This window comes from Brachycentrus maculatus, unplaced genomic scaffold (genome assembly GCF_059751285.1).
Source record: "Brachycentrus maculatus isolate JH-2025_06_01 unplaced genomic scaffold, ASM5975128v1 h1tg001202l, whole genome shotgun sequence".
NCBI lineage: Eukaryota > Metazoa > Arthropoda > Insecta > Trichoptera > Brachycentridae > Brachycentrus > Brachycentrus maculatus.
The window spans coordinates 47,907-68,565 of NW_028281889.1; the positions used below are offsets into that span (position 1 = coordinate 47,907).

At 30.8% G+C, this 20,659-nt stretch overlaps 1 protein-coding gene across 1 annotated transcript in view; it reads right to left on the bottom strand.

Moving 5' to 3' along the window:
• Nucleotides 1-20,104, bottom strand: part of LOC148299291 (receptor-type tyrosine-protein phosphatase T-like) — a gene marked incomplete at its 3' end in the record, with an annotated part of 67,197 nt that extends 47,093 nt beyond the window's left edge. The window contains exons 1-4 of the mRNA XM_088276229.1: nt 20,018-20,104; nt 17,302-17,389; nt 5,800-5,876; nt 4,727-4,861 (exon numbers count right to left, since the gene is read on the bottom strand). Coding sequence (XP_088132355.1) covers nt 4,727-4,861; nt 5,800-5,876; nt 17,302-17,389; nt 20,018-20,104 — 387 coding nt within the window. The remainder of the gene's footprint in view (nt 1-4,726; nt 4,862-5,799; nt 5,877-17,301; nt 17,390-20,017) is intronic.
• Nucleotides 20,105-20,659: the final 555 nt, after the last annotated feature.

The following is a 20,659-nucleotide window of genomic DNA, read 5'->3' on the forward strand; positions in this document are numbered from 1 at the left end:
AAGACACAATTTCATGTAATGTTTATGTAATACCGTTAACGTAATGCTGCGGTGCGTTTCATTTTATTAACGCACGTGGGCATCGAAGCTTAATATAAAACAATGTTAGAGATCCTTGAATGAAATACTTAATTATCCTTTACCAAAAATTTGACTTTAAAAAACTATTTTTAAAGCCCCTTTGAAACGATTCTATAACAGAGACCTCTCAGGACTTTTAAATTCCATTAGGAAAATTAAAAATAAAATATTAAGTCGGACAGTTAGTACTACAGTCTTCAAGAGTGGTTCTAAACCTTTTTGAAGTCCTAGGGAGCACTTTTGATCATAATGAAAATTCGCGGTGCACCAAAACTTAAGGTCCAAAACATACAAAGATAACTTTTATTAAAAAAAACTTATTATTTTTATTGCAGATAAGACAAATATTACATAAATAAAAAAATACATATTTTTTTTGACATCTCATCGAAGATGAAGAAGAATATGGAAGTCTGGGCATTTCTTAATCTCACCAATAGGTATCTCTAGTGAAGTTATAATTATATATATATATATATATATATATATATATATATATATATATATATATATATATATATATATATATATATATATATATATATATATATATATATATATATATATATATATATATATATATATATATATATATATATATATATATATATATATATATATATATATATATATATATATATATATATATATATATATATATATATATATATATATATATATATATATATATATATATATATATATATATATATATATATATATATATATATATATATATATATATATATATATATATATACCGTTCGGCTACCGTTCTGGAGGTCCCGGGTTCGATTCTCAAGGTGGGTAAAATAAATATAAGTGATTTTTTCACTCCAATATTTATTCAATATTACCCTTGACTGGTACCTGAAGCGGAGGGCAGATCACCTTTCCTTCATGTGTAAACGATCGAGATAACACTGCGTTTATATGACGCAGTGCCCTATGCACCATTGGGGTGCGGACAAGATACATATATATATATATATATATACATATTTATTTATATATATATAAATATATATATATATATATATATATATATATATATATATATATATATATATATATATATATATATATATTTAGAACTTCCAAGAATTAGAGTAGTGTGGTTGTCAATAATGGTTAGAATTGGTGAATGTTACACGTGTGTAAAGTGATCACTTAAACCAGCCTATGACGGTCGTCAGCCCCATAAATGCCTAAGCTTCCATATTCTTCTTCATCTTTGATGAGATGTCAAAAAAATAATATGGAAAATAACTCATGTTATTGGAGATAATCCAGATTTGTGAACAAGTATTTGAACACACTCAAAATGTTGTAAAACATAAATACTCCAATGAAACTTTTTGCGGCTAAAATTATTTAATGTGACATATGAACTTGTTGGCTTTTACAAATTTTAGCGAAATATCGCTAATAATAATAATGTCTAATATTTGGTAAAGCTACTCTCATTTCTTCATTACATTGCTAAGCCAAGTTTCACAAATTCTTTCTATGAAATTACTGTTGACGGAGCACCGTCTGTAAAAATTTCTGCCATACGGCCATTATGAGGTAACATGAGCTAACATTAAATTTTAGTTTTCATAGTCTCGCGGACCACCGGTTAAGAATCACTGGTCTAGAACCTGGAAAGTTTCAAACGAAATACATATTTCATAAACTTCACAACTAAAATACTGAAATTTCAGACAGAGTTGACTGAAAACAGCGCTTCAGTATTTTCTCGTGACCTCGTGGGAAAATTTTATAAAGATTATTATTTATTAATTTATTGATAAACAATCTTTCTATATAATGTTACAAATAACTAACTATCATGCCACATTCCTGCTTGGCTAGACAGAGATAATAGAACGCTAAACAAATCTGTCTTTGTCAACAATCATCGCATCTTTCGCCGGTTATTCCTACTCCTGACCTGACCACGCCCAAGTATTAGAAATACTGTTAATGCCAAGTTCTCCTCGGTGTTCTTATGCTTTAATTACCAACTCTATTTCCCTCATAAATTTGTTTTACTATTCATTCTTTACTCGTTTGATTCACATGCCCAAACTATCTCAACACACCTTTTTTAAGTTTATCAATAATGTTTATCTCTGCTTCGCATTCCTTCTTTATTACGCAATACAAAAATCTATCATACATAGTTCTGATGCAAATTCGTCAAAAAAATCGCATTTTGACTGCGTTAAGTAAAATTTTATCCTTCTTTAGCTTACTCTTTGCTTCGCTTTTATTTACAATAAATAAATTATAAATGTTATTTCTTGAACGTTTTGTTTTTCATACTGTTTTTGGACGATTCCATTTGTAGCTCAGAAGTTGTCGTCCGGAATGGTTGTATTTGCTACGCAATACTCAATTAAAAGCAACATTTAGGAGTTTTTGCGGTTTTTTTTAAATCACATTTTCATATGCTGTACGGAGTACGTAGAAGTTTTTGGTATCGTAAGGGAAGGGTAATTAACTATAACTTAACTATAAGTATTTCAATGTTTTAGAATTAGTACATAAATCCTGAGGATGACAATGTTCTTGTCGAAATCGCTTGGAAAAAGTGTATCAATAAAAGTGGTTAAAACAAAGTTGTTTTATTTAAGAAAGTTTATTAATATTATAATCGTAAAAAATCTTTAAAAAAAACATCGCTCCGAAGGGGGTGAAAAGTATTATTTTTGTTTGTTTAAAATCTTGGATATTCTAATTATAAGTTTAAAAAAAATCACGCCAATTAGTGCACAAATTTTGTTGCGTCTTGCTTATTTCTAGCTTCTTAATATATTTGACATTTTTCAAACATAAGCTAAGAAACATAAACTGAGAAAAAGTAACGATTACCATCCCAACCGAATAACCGAAAAAGTAATAGAAACTAATCAGTCACATCTCTAGTTCGCAGAATAAGCCCATGTAACGGTTACATAACAAAGTATTTTACGTAACGATAATTGTGTGATGGAAAAAAGCAAGGGAAAACGAGGAAAAATGTTCCGAGGATAGTCACGTTATTTGAGTACTCAAAAACGTAATCGTACGATGAAGGAATCCTTTCCAAGTAAGTTTTTTACGGCTCGGCGGGGATCTGGAAAGGTCCCCAGACGTTTATCCCGAACCCTATCTACGTTTACGGGATGGGTCCTGCGGGAATGAGGGGTTTTTCACCGAACGATCGCCCCTTTCCTTTTGGTATGGTGCCGGTTTAAATCGTGACACGTGTTTACAAGGGACCAAGTCTGGGTAGGGAGAGATTAGCCGAAAACCCATTAGTGTGCTTCAATAAACCGTGGGTGATTTTCGCGAGGCTTAAATAAAAAAAGCTCTTTTCTCTCCATTACGTTCGTACATCATACATATATAGATAGGGAATATAAAATGATGTTTTTATTTAGATACTGGATCCAGATTTGCGAACAAGGGTTTTGATGCACCTAAAATTACGATTTAGCTCTAATTTTTTTAAAAATATTGCCGTGGACTGGCCACTGAAGCGCAAAAGTGATCACCTTGCCTTCATGCAAGTTACGATCAAGATAATACTGTGTCAACACGCTGCAGTGACCTATGCACTGTTGGGTGAGGATAAGGTTTAGAATTATAAAATATTTAGAGTGCATAAAAAAACTTTAATCACAAATTCCGGGTTCTTCTCCACTATTAATATTGATGTCTAAATTTAAAGGAATAATTTATTTACAACATTTTGAGTGTGTCCAAATACTTCACATATTTGAGTAGTGTGGTTGTCAATAATGGGTAGAATTGGTTACACGTGTGTTAAGTGATCACTTAAACCAGCCTATGACTATCACGTAAACCCCGTAAATGCCCAGACTTCCATATTATTCTTCATCTATGTCGAGATGTGAAAAAAGACATTGGTATATCTAATAATGTTGCCATATCAAGTTTTCTGAAGCGTGTAATGGATTTTTTTTGCTGCGGAAACTATTCGCTTATTTTATGCTTGTTTCATTTCGCTACTTTATTTCAACATTGAACAACTTACACAATCGTATTAATAAGTAAAGTTCCTTGAAACTTTTGCATGGATTTTTATTAAAAGTTTACCCACAAACCTTCCTATTACTTATGTACCGCTTTGCAGTTCTTGGCTATACTTTGTAGATCTTATAATATCAAATTAGAGAGAAATATACGTACAACAGATTAAAATATGTAAAAAAAACGCTAAATACAAAATGTACAGCTTGTATACATATATTCTATCACCTGGAGATGAAACCATTCGGAGTTCTTGAAACTAGTCGTGTTTACATAAATAAATTTAAAAAAAATGTCGTATTCTACATATATTCTTCTTCATCTATGTTATGTTATAATTATTTTTTCAAATGTACAAAATATTTTTCAAATGGAGAAAATACTTCAGGTTTTACCTGAAAAGATCTGTTGCACAGTAAAAAGTTCAGTAAGTGGCTTGATCTTTATTTTTAATACATTTTATTATATTTTTAAACTTTAAAAACGCTCTCCTGAAAAATCAAGTTTTTTTTATTTATGACGTTCTTGAAAGGAGCGATATGTCAGGCAGCTGGTTAATTTTTGTTTACATTAATAAACTCAAAATTTTGTCTTTAAATTACAAATGAATCGGTTTCCATACCTTTATGAAGTCGAAGGTCTTCGTGAGCATGACGATGGCGGCAGCCCTCTCCTGCCAAACCATTCTCCAGAATTGAGTGACAGTCTCCTCCGTGGGTCCTTGCGTCACGATGTACGCATTGGGCTTCAAAAGACTCTGAAAATAAAGTATGTAAAAATAGAGAATGTAGTTTTATGTATTTATTTTCCAACCTGATTTTTTTTTTTAAACTTCTACATATTTTAAAAAAGGAATAATCCGCATAGCCTCTTCTTTTAGAGGCGTGTCTGCAGGTAAGACAGTAAGAATAAGGATATTTATATATATATATATTTATATATATTTATATTTATATATATATATATATATATATATATATATATATATATATATATATATATATATATATATATATATATATATATAAAAATATATATATATATATATATATATATATATATATATATATATATATATATATATATATATATATATATATATATATATATATATATATACATATAAATATATATTTATGGAATACATTTGTGGAAGTTTGGAACTAACAGACACCAATACACCAAAAGCAAGGTAGAGGAAAGGCAATTAATATGGTATGGGCACATAGGGCGCAGAGAACCTGAACATATTGTGAAGCAAGGAATGACCATGGATCTTCTTTGAAAGATAAATATGGTTCATGGATGCTGCAGAAAGATTACATGATTCGAAGGCATGACATTGTCCATGCTAGAAGGGCCTACAGCCTGTGTACGAAGAGAGCTGATCCAAATAGTCTACAATAACGATAAATTGGCATGGAGTCAGGAAGAGAATTGTTGACTGATATTAAAGTTCGGAAGGTACCTATCTTGGGTATGTGCTTAGAAGAGACATGTATGACCTGTTGCACCTAAAAAAGGGTCGATGCAGTGCGGCAGAAGGCAGATCTCCTGGCTCCAGAATATACGAGACCGTTGAGGTGCTGTTTAGAGCTGCCCAAGACAAGGACAATTACTCTCAAGTGATGACGTCAGGAGGACATGACATGACACGCACTAAAGCAAAAAAATAATGTAATAAAATATGCTTACATCTATATGGGAAGCATTTATGTAGTCGGAATCTGTTTCCCCTTCTATAGTGTTAAGAACAACCCTGTTGTAATCATCTGAAACAAAGAAAATAGAATATCATTACAAAAGTATTTTAAACAAATTAAATTAAAAATATATACCAAGAATCAGGGAACATGAATTATGTTTAAGTAATATTTTTTTTTATCCGCCTCCGTAGTGTAATGGTCAGCACGCTCGGCTACCGTTCTGGAGGTCCCGGGTTCGATTCCCAAGGGGGGTAAAATAAATATAAGTGATTTTTTCACTGTCATATTTATTCAATATTACCCTGGACTGGTACCTGAAGCGGAGGGCTGATCATCTTTCCTTCATGTGTAAACGATCAAGATAACACTGCGTTTATATGACGCAGTGCCCTATGCACCATTGGGGTGCGGATAAGGGTTTTATTATTATTATTATTATTTTAGAGATAATCTTTTAATAGATAATGTTCACAAATAAAATAATAATAACGTAGAAATCCTAAAACTATTAATACAAGAAGTCATAAGTTGTAACATTCTAAAAAACACAAATCAATAAAAATTAGAACAATTAAAAACCCATAATTAACAATATAACAATGACTAAAGCCTCCACCCTATTGTCCATGTTCCCACTGATAAAAAATAATAGTTGCATTGAATAAATAAAAACGAGAAATAATTCTTACCGCTTCTTTATCTTTTAACGTCCCAAGGATACAAACAACTATGAAATTAAGACTTATTTTCACATACGGTGTTTGAAAATAATGCGAAATTCATACAAACACGTGTCACAATAGATTTCATGAAATAGTGGTAGTAAAATTTCAAATATACTTATACTAAAATGTCTGCATAATAAATACCCTTTGATTTTACTTTATTAGGATTAGATTCACAAACGGTGTTTGAAAATTATACGGAATGCATCGAAACACTTAAATAACAAGTAAAGATATACCCTTAAAATGTCGACATAAAAATTAATCATTGATTTTACCTTATTAGGATGTATGTTTACTATATTCAATCCAGATCATCAGAGCATTCTCAGGTCATTTTTATTAGCACTTCTGTTTTATTTAAAATATTAATAAACTCATCATTCGACATTATCGATGAATGATGATGACATGTGGAAATCTAATTAATATGTGACGTAATTATTGCACCATACCAATCTGTTCAGTATGCTTGGACGGTCAAACAGGTACTCTAAGCTCAATACAAGGTTGTCTGTAAGTTGAATACAACACTATACCTATCCCTCACTTTCCAATACAGAATATTAAGGATAAAAAAGACTAGAAAAAACTGAAATATTTGATGTAGAGTGAGAGGTGATTGGGTAATTACAACAATAATGTTGATTGTTTATTTTGTATAGTGTAAAACGATATTTTTAATGCTTGGACATTCGGATTGGCATTCTAAGCTCAATACAAGGGTGTCTGTGAGTTGAATACAACGCTATAACCATCCTTATTTTTCCAAAACAAAATAATTAAGATAAAAAGAGACAAGGAAAAAAATTGAAACGTTAGACGTAAATTGGGAAATCGCTTGGGTAATTACAACACTAGTCACAATATTTTGAGTGTGTCTAAATACTTGTTCACAAAATCTGGATTATCTCCAATTACAGGAGTTATTTTCATATTATTTTTTGACATCTCACCAATAGATGTCTCTAGTGAAGTTCTAGTGATTCAAGAACAAGGTTTCTAAATTGGTTCATATATATAGAACTTCCAAGAATTTGAGTAGTGTGGTTGTCAATAATGGGTAGAATTGGTGAATGTTATACGTGTGTAAAGTGATCACTTAAACCAGCCTATGACGGTCGTCAGCCCCGTAAATGCCCAGACTTCTATATTCTTCTTCATCTTTGATGAGATGTCAAAAAATAATACAACACAAGTGTTTAATTAATTTTTCGTACAATGTATTGTGACGATTTTCACTTCATTGGTTCAATTATAAAAGCAGATATTTTAACGTGCCGCGTCTACGAGCTGCCATTTTATAGTGAGCTGATAGCTGATATTTGTCATTTAGTTTGAAGGCTGTCAATATTCGATATACATTGAGAGAATATAAAATTGTATTTTTTGCTTTTTTATAGCTACAAATCGAAAAACAGTATATCAATAGAAATAAATAACTCGCTACTTTTTACTTGTTTATTTTTACACACACACACACACAAATCTATACATACACACACACAAAGTTTTTATTTTATTTGAATTTTTTCACTGTATTTTATAAAATGTATATGCTATATGAACCTAAGAGGCTGGCACACTTCATCTCGAGGATAGTGAAGATAAATAATTTTTCACTTTTAATAAAAAATAATAAAAGTTTTTTTTAATCAAAATAGCAGCTTAGCTACAGTACCCTAAAAAATGCTCATGGCAAACAGCGTGCTTCCTGACAGCTGCTAAAATATTGTTAACCTCTTAGTAGTGTGAAATTGAACATATCGCTCACTCCTTTCAACAAAGTCATATTTAAAAAAAAACTTGATTTTTTAGAAGATCGTTTTTAAAGTTTAAAAATACAATAAATGTATTAAAAATATATATCGAGGCACTTATTAAACTTTTTGATTTGCAACAGATCTTTTTAGGTAAAACCTGAAGTTTTTTCTCCATTTTAAAAATATTAAGTATATTTAAAAAAATAATTAAACAATACGTTTTCTTTTAACTGCAAAAACAACACTTTCTGCCCTATAGCGGGTAAATATTAAGTTAAAAATATGCCGCTTTTGCTGAGATATAGTAAATTTTTTGGGCATTCCGAAAACACACACAACTGAAAATTGACGATTTTTGATATATAACGTTGTTGAAAGGAGTGAGCGATATTAGTAATGAGTGCAGTCTCTTTTCTTTTTTATTCCATTTACAGCCATTTACATATATAGCGGGGTACAGCTAGTACTTACTTTATTCAAAATAATTTAAAATTTGATTGTTATTTCCAATTCGTTTATATTTCGGTAATTTAAAATGCATTTAAAAGTCAAATATTTAAATTTAATTTAATAACTCCTCAAAGTGCTAAGTATTCAAATCAGTTTCCTGCAGAGTTTGGGTGTTAATTAACTCATAACTAAGTTTGCAAGTCTTACTGGCTTTATAAATTTATATTTCGGGACAAGAGCCGATTAAAGAAAATATAACTTTCCCATACTTAAGCAAGTCCACAAAAGGCAGAGTTTATCGAGACAAGTCTGAGCACTTTATTAGGAGATTACAGCGGACCAATCACGAGCACCGAATGTTTTAAGGTATACGACGTACTAATTATCGAGCTGTGATGCGATCTATTTCAGATCTACTCAGATCACAATTATACATTTGTGAACTAGACAGCTCGGCTGTCCAAATTCAAAAAACAGTAAGTGACATTTTTTTTGTAGTACGTTTTTTTTTTCATTTTTGGACTAAGTAGATTCTACTTAGTCCAAAAATGCAAAAAAAACGTAAACAAAATAATGTCCCTTACTGTGTTTTAAGTTTGGACAGCCGAGCTGCAGTATAAAAAATAATTAAGGGTGGCGCAAAATTAATCATCCAATTTTTTTTTTGAATAACTTTTTTTATTAAATAATAAAAGAATATATTTTATAAATTAAAAGCATTTTTAACCTAAACGAAATTTTGAAAGAGAGAAAGAAGACAAATTGTGATTCATTTGTCTTCTTTCTCTATTTTAAAATTTTAGTTTTGTATAAATGTGAGTCCGTAATAATTTTACAAATGTTCAAATGACCTGATGATGGAATGCTTATTCCGAATCCGTTAGACACAAATACGTGTTTTTTGAAGTGGCGTTACACAAAGTTAACAATGAATGATAAGGAGAGTGTAAAAAAATGATTTTGAGCAGGTAATGGAAATTTTTATTTCGATCTTTACAATTTTTTTCTGTTAAATGAAAAATAATATATCCATCAAGTGGCTGCTGGCAGTGTTAATACGCATTTGTGCCCGTTTTATCATGTTTTATACACTGTAGCTGTTTAGTTCACAAATCACTCACTCCTTTCAAAATTTTTTCAGCTGTGCATGTTTTCGGAATACCCAAAAAATGTACTACATTCCAGCGAAAGTGGCATATTTTAAACTTAATATTTACCCGGTACAGGGCAGAAAGTATTGTTTTTTGCATTTTGAAGAAAAAGTATTGTTTAATTATTTTTTTAAAATAAACTAAATATTTTGCGAATGGAGAAAAAACATTCAGATTTTACCTTAAAAGATCTGTTGCACAGTAAAAAGTTCAATAAGTGGCTTGATATTAATTTTAAAAACATTTCATTATATTTTTAAACTTGAAAATCGATTTACTGTAAAATCAAGTTTTTTGGTATGTGACGTTGAAATATCAAATATGAATGACGCACAACGCAATTTACAAAAATTATAACATGTTCCGATACGGTGATTAATTTTGCACCACCCTATATTAAAGAATGAAAATTTAAACTGTTTAACAGTTTGTACAAACGTGTTTGTGAAAATCTAAATCGAATATGGTTTACAAATCTGCATTCAAGATGGCTTACGGAATGCAAATGCAATCTAGAACAGCTCTCGGCTTACAAACAATCTAAATGCAACATGTCTTCTGTGTACACTTTAGCTCCACACGACCAGACTGAGCAAATAGACTTGCTAAGCCAATTAGATCGATGGGGTCGCTGCATTCACGGCTGCCTCTATCAAATTGTTGGCTTGGCCTGGCTCACAGAGGCCGAATTGATACGTTTGCAATCCAATTACCATATTAGTTCGGGCAAACTAACAAAAGAAGACAGCAATAAATATTCAGGTATTCAAATATTCAAAAAGTTAAATTGGGATTTGCAAACTGAAAATACTACAAAAAAACTGACAATGTGTAAACAATTTATCATTTTAAAGGATATGACCGCAATATTTTGAGCGTTATTTTACATTTTTATGACATCTCAACATAGAAGAAGAAGTCTGGGTATTTACATGGTTTATGACCTGTCAAAGGCTATGTCGTTAGCCCTGTTAATACCTAGACTTTTATATTAATTTTTGACTACGTTGAGATGAAAATCCGCCTCCGGAGTGTAATGGTCAGCACGCTCGGCTATCGTTCTGGAGGTCCCGGGTTCGATTCTCAAGGGGGGTAAAATAAATATAAGTGATTTGTTCACTGTCATATTTATTCAATATTACCCAGGACTGGTACCTGAAGCGGAGGGCTGATCACCTTTCCTTCATGTGTAAACGATCAAGATAACACTGCGTTTATATGACGCAGTGCCCTATGCACCATTGGGGTGCGGATAAGGGTTTTATTTATATATATATATGAGATGAAAATGATAATATATATCATTTTCTTATATCGTTTTACTCCCTAAAAACGTCAAATAACCATTGGCAAATGCTAAAAATTGCAAAATTGATGGCACAATGGCTACTTGAAGACGAGTGCAATACAAGCCTTTTTTGAGGGTTAAAATTGGTCACACTTGGAGCGAGTGCTACTTAATAAAAACGGTGAATAAATCCATTCAGTAAGTTTGAATGGATTGAAAGAGTTTTCTCAAGTGTTGTGTACTTTGTGAGGGAATCCTTTCAGCGGCTATTTCAAATTTGAAATTCTACCGTATTTGAGATTAATACCGCTCTCCCCATTCCAACATCGATCGTTCTCTCCCGAGGCATAATTTGAATTTAGAATTATTATTCTAGAACGCGTCAAGGCTTAATTTTGAATTTAAGAAAATAATTTGAGAAAAATTCAATTTTGGAGGTAAGTCCCTTTGAGCTGCGGGCTTCGATCGAAACGATCTACCTGTATACAAAAATGGAAACGGTATTGTGTAAATATGTTTTAAGATATACCATATTGAAAATTTATTTTTCATGAGATGATATAAGATATTTGGAGGATTTATATACACACACACACACACACACACATAAATAAATAAATAAATAAATATATTTTTGTGTATATATATATATATATATATATATATATATATATATATATATATATATATATATATATATTAATACTAATTAACCATTGGGCCGCAGAGGTAGGCAGAGAGAAAAGAGCGCCATACCAATTTGTCTCGCAAACAAACTTCGCCTTTTCTACATTCATCCACCTCATCATTCATACTCGAGTATTCCGATTTAGACTTTATAAGTTATCCAAATTTTTTATTAATATTATTTTTACTTTTAGTCATAATATATTATGGAAATAATTGGTCATACCAAGTCTTCCTCGAAATTTTCCAAATAAAATAAAAATTTGATAATGTAACATTCACCAATTTTACCCATTATTGACAACCACACTACTCAAATTCTTGGAAGTTCTATATATATGAACCAATTTAGAAGCCTTGTTCTTGAATCACTAGAACTTCACTTAAACCAGCCTATGACGGTCGTCAGCCCAGTAAATGCCCAGACTTCCATATTCTTCCTCATCTTTGATGAGATGTCAAAAAATAATATGAAAATAACTCCTGTAATAGGAGATAATCCAGATTTTGTGAACAGGTATTTGGACACACTCAAAATGTTGTAAAAGTATAAAGTTGATACCGAATCAATAAATAATTATAAACGTGATCATTAAACACACTGTTACACGACTTTTCCCGTATTTACGTTTGTATTCCTTAAATTTTTAAAGTTGTAATATATTATTAGATTAAAACCAATATTTTTAGCTTTTCCACTTTATTTTTATTTGACCAGCGACCGGGTTTCGTCGTTACCGACATCATCAGACTGGTGGGAGGCTATACAAATTGTTATGTTATATATAAAACAAGGCAGGAGTTGATAACCATGTTTGTTTTATATATAACATGATTGTTTTACATACAACATAACAATTTGTATAGCCTCCCACCAGTCTGATGATGTCGGTAACGACGAAACCCGGTCGCTGGTCAAATAAAAATAAAGTGGAAAAGCTAAAAATGTTGGTTTTAATCTAATAATACATTAAAATGCAATTCCATCACGAAGTGTCAGTGGATAATATAAATCTATTTTAAAGTTGTATATTTCACGTGAAAATTCCTACTTCCAGGATATTTGTATGGGGTGAACGATGTAGGATGTTGTGCCTATGGTTGCCACGTCATTTTGGCAGACGATATTGACGTGCAATCTGATTAAACTCAGCCCGGGTGACGTATAATATCAGCTCTCTGAGGCATACTTCATAATCGAACACTGACACATTGTGATTGCCCCAATAATGGCATTTTGATCCATTCATTAACTTTTGATTGGAAATTTTAAACAAAAGCATAGGATGTAGTTCAATTTTGATAACAGTATTAACAACATCCGCCCCCGTTGCGCGGTGGTGAGCGTGTTTAGCTACCGTGTTAAAGGTTCCAGTTCGAAGAGATTTTTCACATAAAACGTATAGTAATTTTTTACGTCCGCCTCCGTAGTGTAATGGTCAGCACGCTCGGCTAACGTTCTGGAGGTCCCGGGTTCGATTCCCAAGGGGGGTAAAATAAAATATAAGTGATTTTTTCACTGTTATATTTATTCAATGTTACCCTGGACTGGCACCTGAAGCGGAGGGCTGATCACCTTTTCTTCACGTGTAAACGATCAAGATAACACTTCGTTTATATGTCGCAGTGCCCTATGCACCACTGGGGTGCGGGTAAGGGTTTTATTATTATTAATTTTTAACGTAATATTTTGAATATTGAAAGCAATAAATTTGTGGATCAAAGTGATTTATTATTTTGAGAAATAAAAATAATTTTTTTTTGATCCACTCACATTTTTATCAACAAACAACTAGTTTCGGTAATAACCTGTTGCCCTCTTCAGGGTTTATTTATGTCATAAATAAACAAAACAAATTATAAATTATAATTATAAATTATAAATTAACCCTGAATAAGTCTTTGTATTTATCAAAAAAAAATATATTATTTAAAAAATTAAAATCATTATTAAAAAAATCGTAAACAATTATTTTGACTTCCCTGTGAATTAAACCCGAGACCTCCAGCGCGGTAAAGAAACGCGGTGACCTCTTTACTAATGATTAAAATATTAAATTTTAATTTAAATATATTTTAACTATTTAAATATTTGAATACAACACTTGTGTAAGACTACATTTGAGTTTATTAATATGAGCACGACTAGTTTCGAGAACGTTTTTATGTTCTCATCAACGAGTAAAAATGTAAACTGATTCAAAAATTCGTTTCGACTACTGTTAGTTTATTCATAATATTTTAGAACTTTGAATTACATTTCATATTAAATATATTATATTGTAGGTGTACTTATTTTCTAGTTTTAAATATATTAAATTTCAATTCAAATAAAAAATAATGAAATACTTAAAAAATAACAACCACATTTTTTAGTTTATTCACGTAAACACGACACTACAAGTTTTAAAAACTGCGGATGTTCTGATAAATATGTGAAAATACAAACAATTTATATTTTCATGTGTGAATGGAAACATTTGTAATTTTTGAAACTAGTCTAAGTTTTCCTCGATCTTCCCCTGCTCCTCTTTTCAATTACATTTACCACATAAATTTATTTAACCGTTCTTTCCTTACCCATTCGTTCTGCATGTCCAAACCATCTCACCACACCTTTCTTAATTTTATCGATAATGCTTATCTCAGCTTTGCATTCCTTATTTATTTCACTATTCGAACATCTATCATACACCGTTTTGTCTACACATTCTTCTGAGAGATCGCATTTCGACTGCATTCAGTGTACTTTCATCCTTCTTATATACTAGATTTACAATGTTGTTGTTTTTTCTAAATATCTTTGATATTTATACAAAAGTTTAAAGTTACTTTTTGTAATAGTATTCAACTCATGACACTGTAATATATGTAATATGCAAATAAAATGTTCACTTAGGAATCAATTCTTTTTTGATATTTTACTTTCTTCCATTGTGATACAAATTTCTTTACAGTTCTACCTATTTCCATTTTCCTATTCGCGCAACACACACAATACAACGTACATGGTACATAATATAAATCTCTTTTTTACTTACCGGCTTTTTAATAAAAATACTCCAATAACCTTCCTACAGATACAAAAAATTGAAGACATTAAAATGCAAAAACAAATAAATGAGTTACATACATACTAAGAAAGAAAAAGAAACACACAAAAAATTATTATTACAAAAATAAATTGTATTACCAACTAACACAAAAACAATATGTATATTATAAGCGCGAGTCCTTCTCTAATCACAGGATCTTAATCTCTTTATTAGAGAGAACTGCGTTATTAATTTTTAGATTATAAAAGTAGAAATGTCTAGAAAATGAATGAAAATTAAAAAAAAAACTTTCGTAACCGTATTAAATAAAAATAATACAATACTTCTTGACAGGCGCAGTGGAGTAGTTTGGCAGATGTTTGACTGCACAATTGGTATATTGGGTTAGATTCCCGCTTATTACATTTTTTAAAGAATTATCCGACAATATTTTCTTTCAGTAATCAATTCATGAAATTACTTCCCCATTTCTTCTACTTCTTCTAACCCTTATCCTCACCCTATGGTACATAGGGTACTGTATCGTTTTTACGCTGTGATATCTTAATAGTTACTTACTGACCCCTGCGCGTCAGGGTAATATTAAAAAAATATCAGAGTGTAAAATCATTAATATTTATTTTCACCCCCCTGGGAATCGAACCTGGGACCTCCACCACGGTAGATAAACACGCTAATCATTACACCACGGAGGTGGACAAACACCCCCATTAAATTCTCATAAAATTAGAATTTAATATCATAATTTAACATTTCTTGAAAACAGGAACTCTGACGTAGATTGATGGTATTTTGAGTTCAAATTTCAGGATGCAGGATGGTTCTTTCTGGCGTTAAAATGATAAATTCCGTCCTTGTAGGATAATAAACAAACTTCTCCAACTTCAGATTTTCGGTTGGACTTTAAGGAAATAACACTTAATTAGGGAAAACCACAGAAATTAAGGATGTCCGACTTTTGGCTTTTATTCAGAAGGATATTAATGAACGTTAAACGAAATTTCTGAAAGTTATGAAAAAATCTTTGTAGGACCTCGAAAATTGAGTTTTGTTTTATTCTGAACTGAATTGTGTTTAAACACCATTTTAGGTTAAAACCTCTTTAAGAATTTGATATATTATTTTAATAATAATAATAATAAAACCCTTATCCGCACCCCAATGGTGCATAGGGCACTGCTTCATAGAAACGCAGTGTTATCTTGATCGTTTACACATGAAAGAAAGGTGATCAGCCCTCCGCTTCAGGTACCAGTCCAGAGTAACATTGAATAAATATTACAGTGAAAAAATCACCGCCTACGTAGTGTAATGGTCAGCACGCTCGGCTACCGTTCTGGAGGTCCCGGATTCGATTCCCAGGGGGGGTCAAATAAATATAAATGATTTTTTCACTGTTATATTTATATTATTTTACTTGAATATATTGTAAGATAATTTTTTATATAATTATTTTTATTTGGTAAACACAACTACTTATAAAATTATTGTAATACGTGTTTCATTCATTGTTCAAATAATTTCTGCTCGTTCGTTCTCATGCGTTCTCTTCTCTCTGCCTACCGCTGCGGAGAACCAGTGTGACGTCAGTTAGTTATTATATTATACCATTATTTGTGTCATGTGTGTGTCAAAATGATTATTTATTTATAATTGCACCGAATTTGGATATTATTACGAATATATGAAGCCATTTTTTTTACAATGATAGATAATAATTTCTTGTATAATGTTCGCAGATACTTTGTGGTACATTTTATAAACTTTATAAAATATATCAACTTTGTTTTTAACCACTTTTCTATTGGTACATATTTTCTCCAATATGTTTCGACAAAAACCTTGTCATCATCAAGGTTTAACATTTTTTTGTTTGATTTTTTTTGTTTGCTTTTTTTTGTTTTTTTTTTTCAAAATACATTTTCAAATAATACAAAATAGGTGGTCAATATACAATACAATTCAAATATAACGTTTCTACCCCTCTAATAAAGTGGATACTTGTGTTTAAAGAGGGAGTTCGTTTTACAATTATATTACACATGTTACACCTGATGATGACAAGATTCTTGTCGAAACCGGTTGGAGGAGAAATGTACCAATAAAAAGTGGTCAAAAACGAAGTTGTTTTTTTTTATCAAGGTAATAATTTCATGATTAGGAAATAAATAAAAAGAACGTAAGAATGTCCGGAATACACTTCTCTCTTGTAAATTACATTATCCCGGAACAGGGTTGTTTGACATAATGCTTTCTGCCTTTGAGACGTTCGTGCTGTTAATTGATTTGAAGTCTCAAATATACGAATCCCAGGATCGAAAGTTACCGGGATTATATTCCTTAAAAATAATATAAAATAAAATACACTTACATGGTATAACTTTTTGGTTCTGGTTTTTCCCTAAGTTAGATTTCTTGGTGGCATGTCTACATGAGTGTGTGTCCACCTTTACTGCAGTCTGAAACGATAAAAAAGACACGTCATTCATTGCTCTTTTAATATGCATATTACTTAAAAATATTTTATAACCAAATAAAACCCTATTTAAATAAATTACACATTTTTTAAAGTTAAAATTCTGTTTAACTTTAAAAAATAATAATAATTGTTTAAATTGTAGGGCAAAGCAAAGCAATAGCAAAGATTGGTATAAATAATGAAATCTCTTATACTGCCATCTCTAAAAATGGAATCTCAAGTGATGAAACTTCAAATACTGTCATCTCGAAACATGAAATATCAAATATTGCCACCTAAAAAACATAAATCTCAAATACTTATATCTCTTATATCTATACTTATATAAACTAAAATTGCAAGTAATAAAATCTCAAATGCTGCCATCTCAAAAAATGATATTTCAAGTAATAAAATTTCAAATACTGCCATCTCAAAAAATGAAATTTCAAGTAATAAAACTTCAAACAATGCCATCTCAAAAAATGAAATTTCAGGTAATAAAATCTCAAATATTGCCATCTCAAAAAATGAAATTTCAAGTAATAAAAATTCAAATACTGCCATCTCAAAAAATGAAATTTCAGGTAATACAATCTCAAATTCTGCCATCTCAAAAAATGATATTTCAAGTAATAAAATCTCAAATACTGCCATCTCAAAAAATGAAATTTCAAGTAGATTTATATTATCCACTGACACTTCGTGATGGAATTGCATTTTTAATTTATTATTAGATTAAAACCAATATTTTTAGCTTTTCCACTTTTTTATTTGACCAGCGACCGGGTTTCGTCGTTACCGACGTTACCTCACCAGTCTGATGATGTCGGTAACGACGAAACCCGGTCGCTGGTCAAATAAAAAAGTGGAAAAGCTAAAAATATTGGTTCTAATCTAATAATAAATTAGAAATTTCAAGTAATAAAATTTCAAATACTACCATCTCAAAAAATGAAATTTCAAGTAATAAAATCTCAAATACTGCCATCTCAAAAAAAAATGATATGAAATCTAAAATGCTGCCATCTCAAAAAAAAAAATAATGAAATCCCCAATAATGAATTTTTCATTTTGGCATATCAACTTAGGTGAAGAATAATATGGAATCGTTTAAATAATCACTTTATACACGTGTAATATATTCTATTCTATCACTCTATGATTGACAACCACACTAGTCAAATTTTCACTCATAACTCATATGTCCTTTCATAGTTACAATGATTAAAGAAAACACGTTTTTACAGTTATTATACAGACCTGAATGATGGCAGTTTAACTTCTGAAACATGTAGTCTAATAAAACTCAAGTGGTAAAAAACGAAGTGTTTTCTTTAATCATTGTAACATGTCTTACCACAAAGTTAATGCCGAAACAATAAATAAAATATCCTTTCATAGTTGATTAGAAATTGCAAAATGATGTGAATGAAATCTTGAATAATGAAATCTCAAACAATGACATCTTATACTCGTATAATATCTTAGCGAAATTTATACCAGCCCCTGGAAATGATTAATTAATTTTATTTTATTAATTTCCTTTTCCGAAACGATAAAACGGTGGATGTGGGTAATGAAAAAAATAATATTCTGTTAAATTAGCATATATTTTCTTTTAATGAGGGTCGGTGGTTTGGAAATATTAGATTGCGAAATTTTCCACGAAAAAATAACGTGGAAAACGGAATTTAGATAATCTGCTTCTGATGAATTTTTACTGTTAATTTAAAATATTTATAAAGGGAAATTTTATTTTAAAAAAATGAGGATAATAATAAAATAAATTTATTGATGAATGTTAGCAAATCCAAGATAATGGTTTTTGAAAGAGAAGAATGCAGATCAGAATGTGAAATATTGGTAAACGGAGAGATTTTGGAACAGGTAGATGATTTCGTGTATTTGGGTAGTATGTTTTCTAGGATTGGAAAGATTGATAAAGACATAGAAAGGAGAGTGAATGCTGGGAACAAATTGAATGGTGCACTGAAATCAGTTATAGCAAATAAAAACCTATCAGCGGAAGCTAAACTGGCAGTGCACAACGGAGTCCTGGTTCTAACTCTAATGTATGGAAGTGAAACATGGAGTTGGCAAAAGAAGGATGAAAGTAGACTGAATGCAGTCGAAATGCGATCTCTCAGAAGAATGTGCGACAAAACGATGTATGATAGATGTGCGAATAGTGAAATAAGGAAGGAATGCAAAGCTGAGATAAGCATTATCGATAAAATTAAGAAAGGTGTGTTGAGATGGTTTAGACATGTAGAACGAATGAGCGAGGAAAGAACGGTAAAACAAATTAATGAGGCGAATGTTAGTGGGGAAAGAAGCAAAAGAAAACCGAGAAAAACATGGCACGATCAGGTATGCCAAATACTTGAAAGTGGTCAGGTTAGGAGTCGTAACAATCGGCGGGTATGTATGACGAGATGCATGAACGTGGAAGAGGCGAAGAATGTTGGAAAGGACAGAGTGGTGTGGCGCTCTATTCTCTCTGCCTACCCCTGCGGGGAAGTGGCGTGATGGTTAGTTAGTTAGTTTATTTTTTATATTGTAAATTCTCTTCTATCCTGACATAGACTCCTAACTTCCTTCACATCCATACATCTGGTCATAATACCTTCTGGTTACGTAGAGTTTTTACAAGACCAGATTCTAGTTTCTGATTGATCTCTAGAGGTTGCCAGTCTATTATGGCCGTCTTCATTTTCAGTAAATTTTTTTTGGCCATACTACCTTAAAGAACTTATGTATATTTTTTCAAATATCTCATTAATTTTTCTATCGTCTATGTTTCCAGTGATGAAAAATTGAGCAAATAAATAAAAACAAGACACAACTCCTTAATATCCCAAGGACACAAGTCTAAAATTAGACTAACTTCGCATATGGTGCTTAAAAATTATCGAAATGCGTCAAAACACGTGTTACTACAGATTTTTAAAAACAGTGGTAAATACAAAGTAAAACTTATTTATTTATTATTTAAACATATAACATACATAAATCAAAAAACTTGATTTTTCAGGAGAACGTTATTAAAGCTTAAAAATATAATACAATGTATTAAAAGTAAATATCAAGCCAATTATTGAAGTTTTTACTGTGCAACAGATCTTTGTAGGTAAAACCTGAATGTCATTTCTCCATTTGAAAAATATTTAGTATATTTAAAAAAATAATTAAACAATACCTTTTCTTCAAAATGCAAAACAACACTTTCTGCCCTGTAGCGGGTAAATATTTAGTTAAAAATATGCCT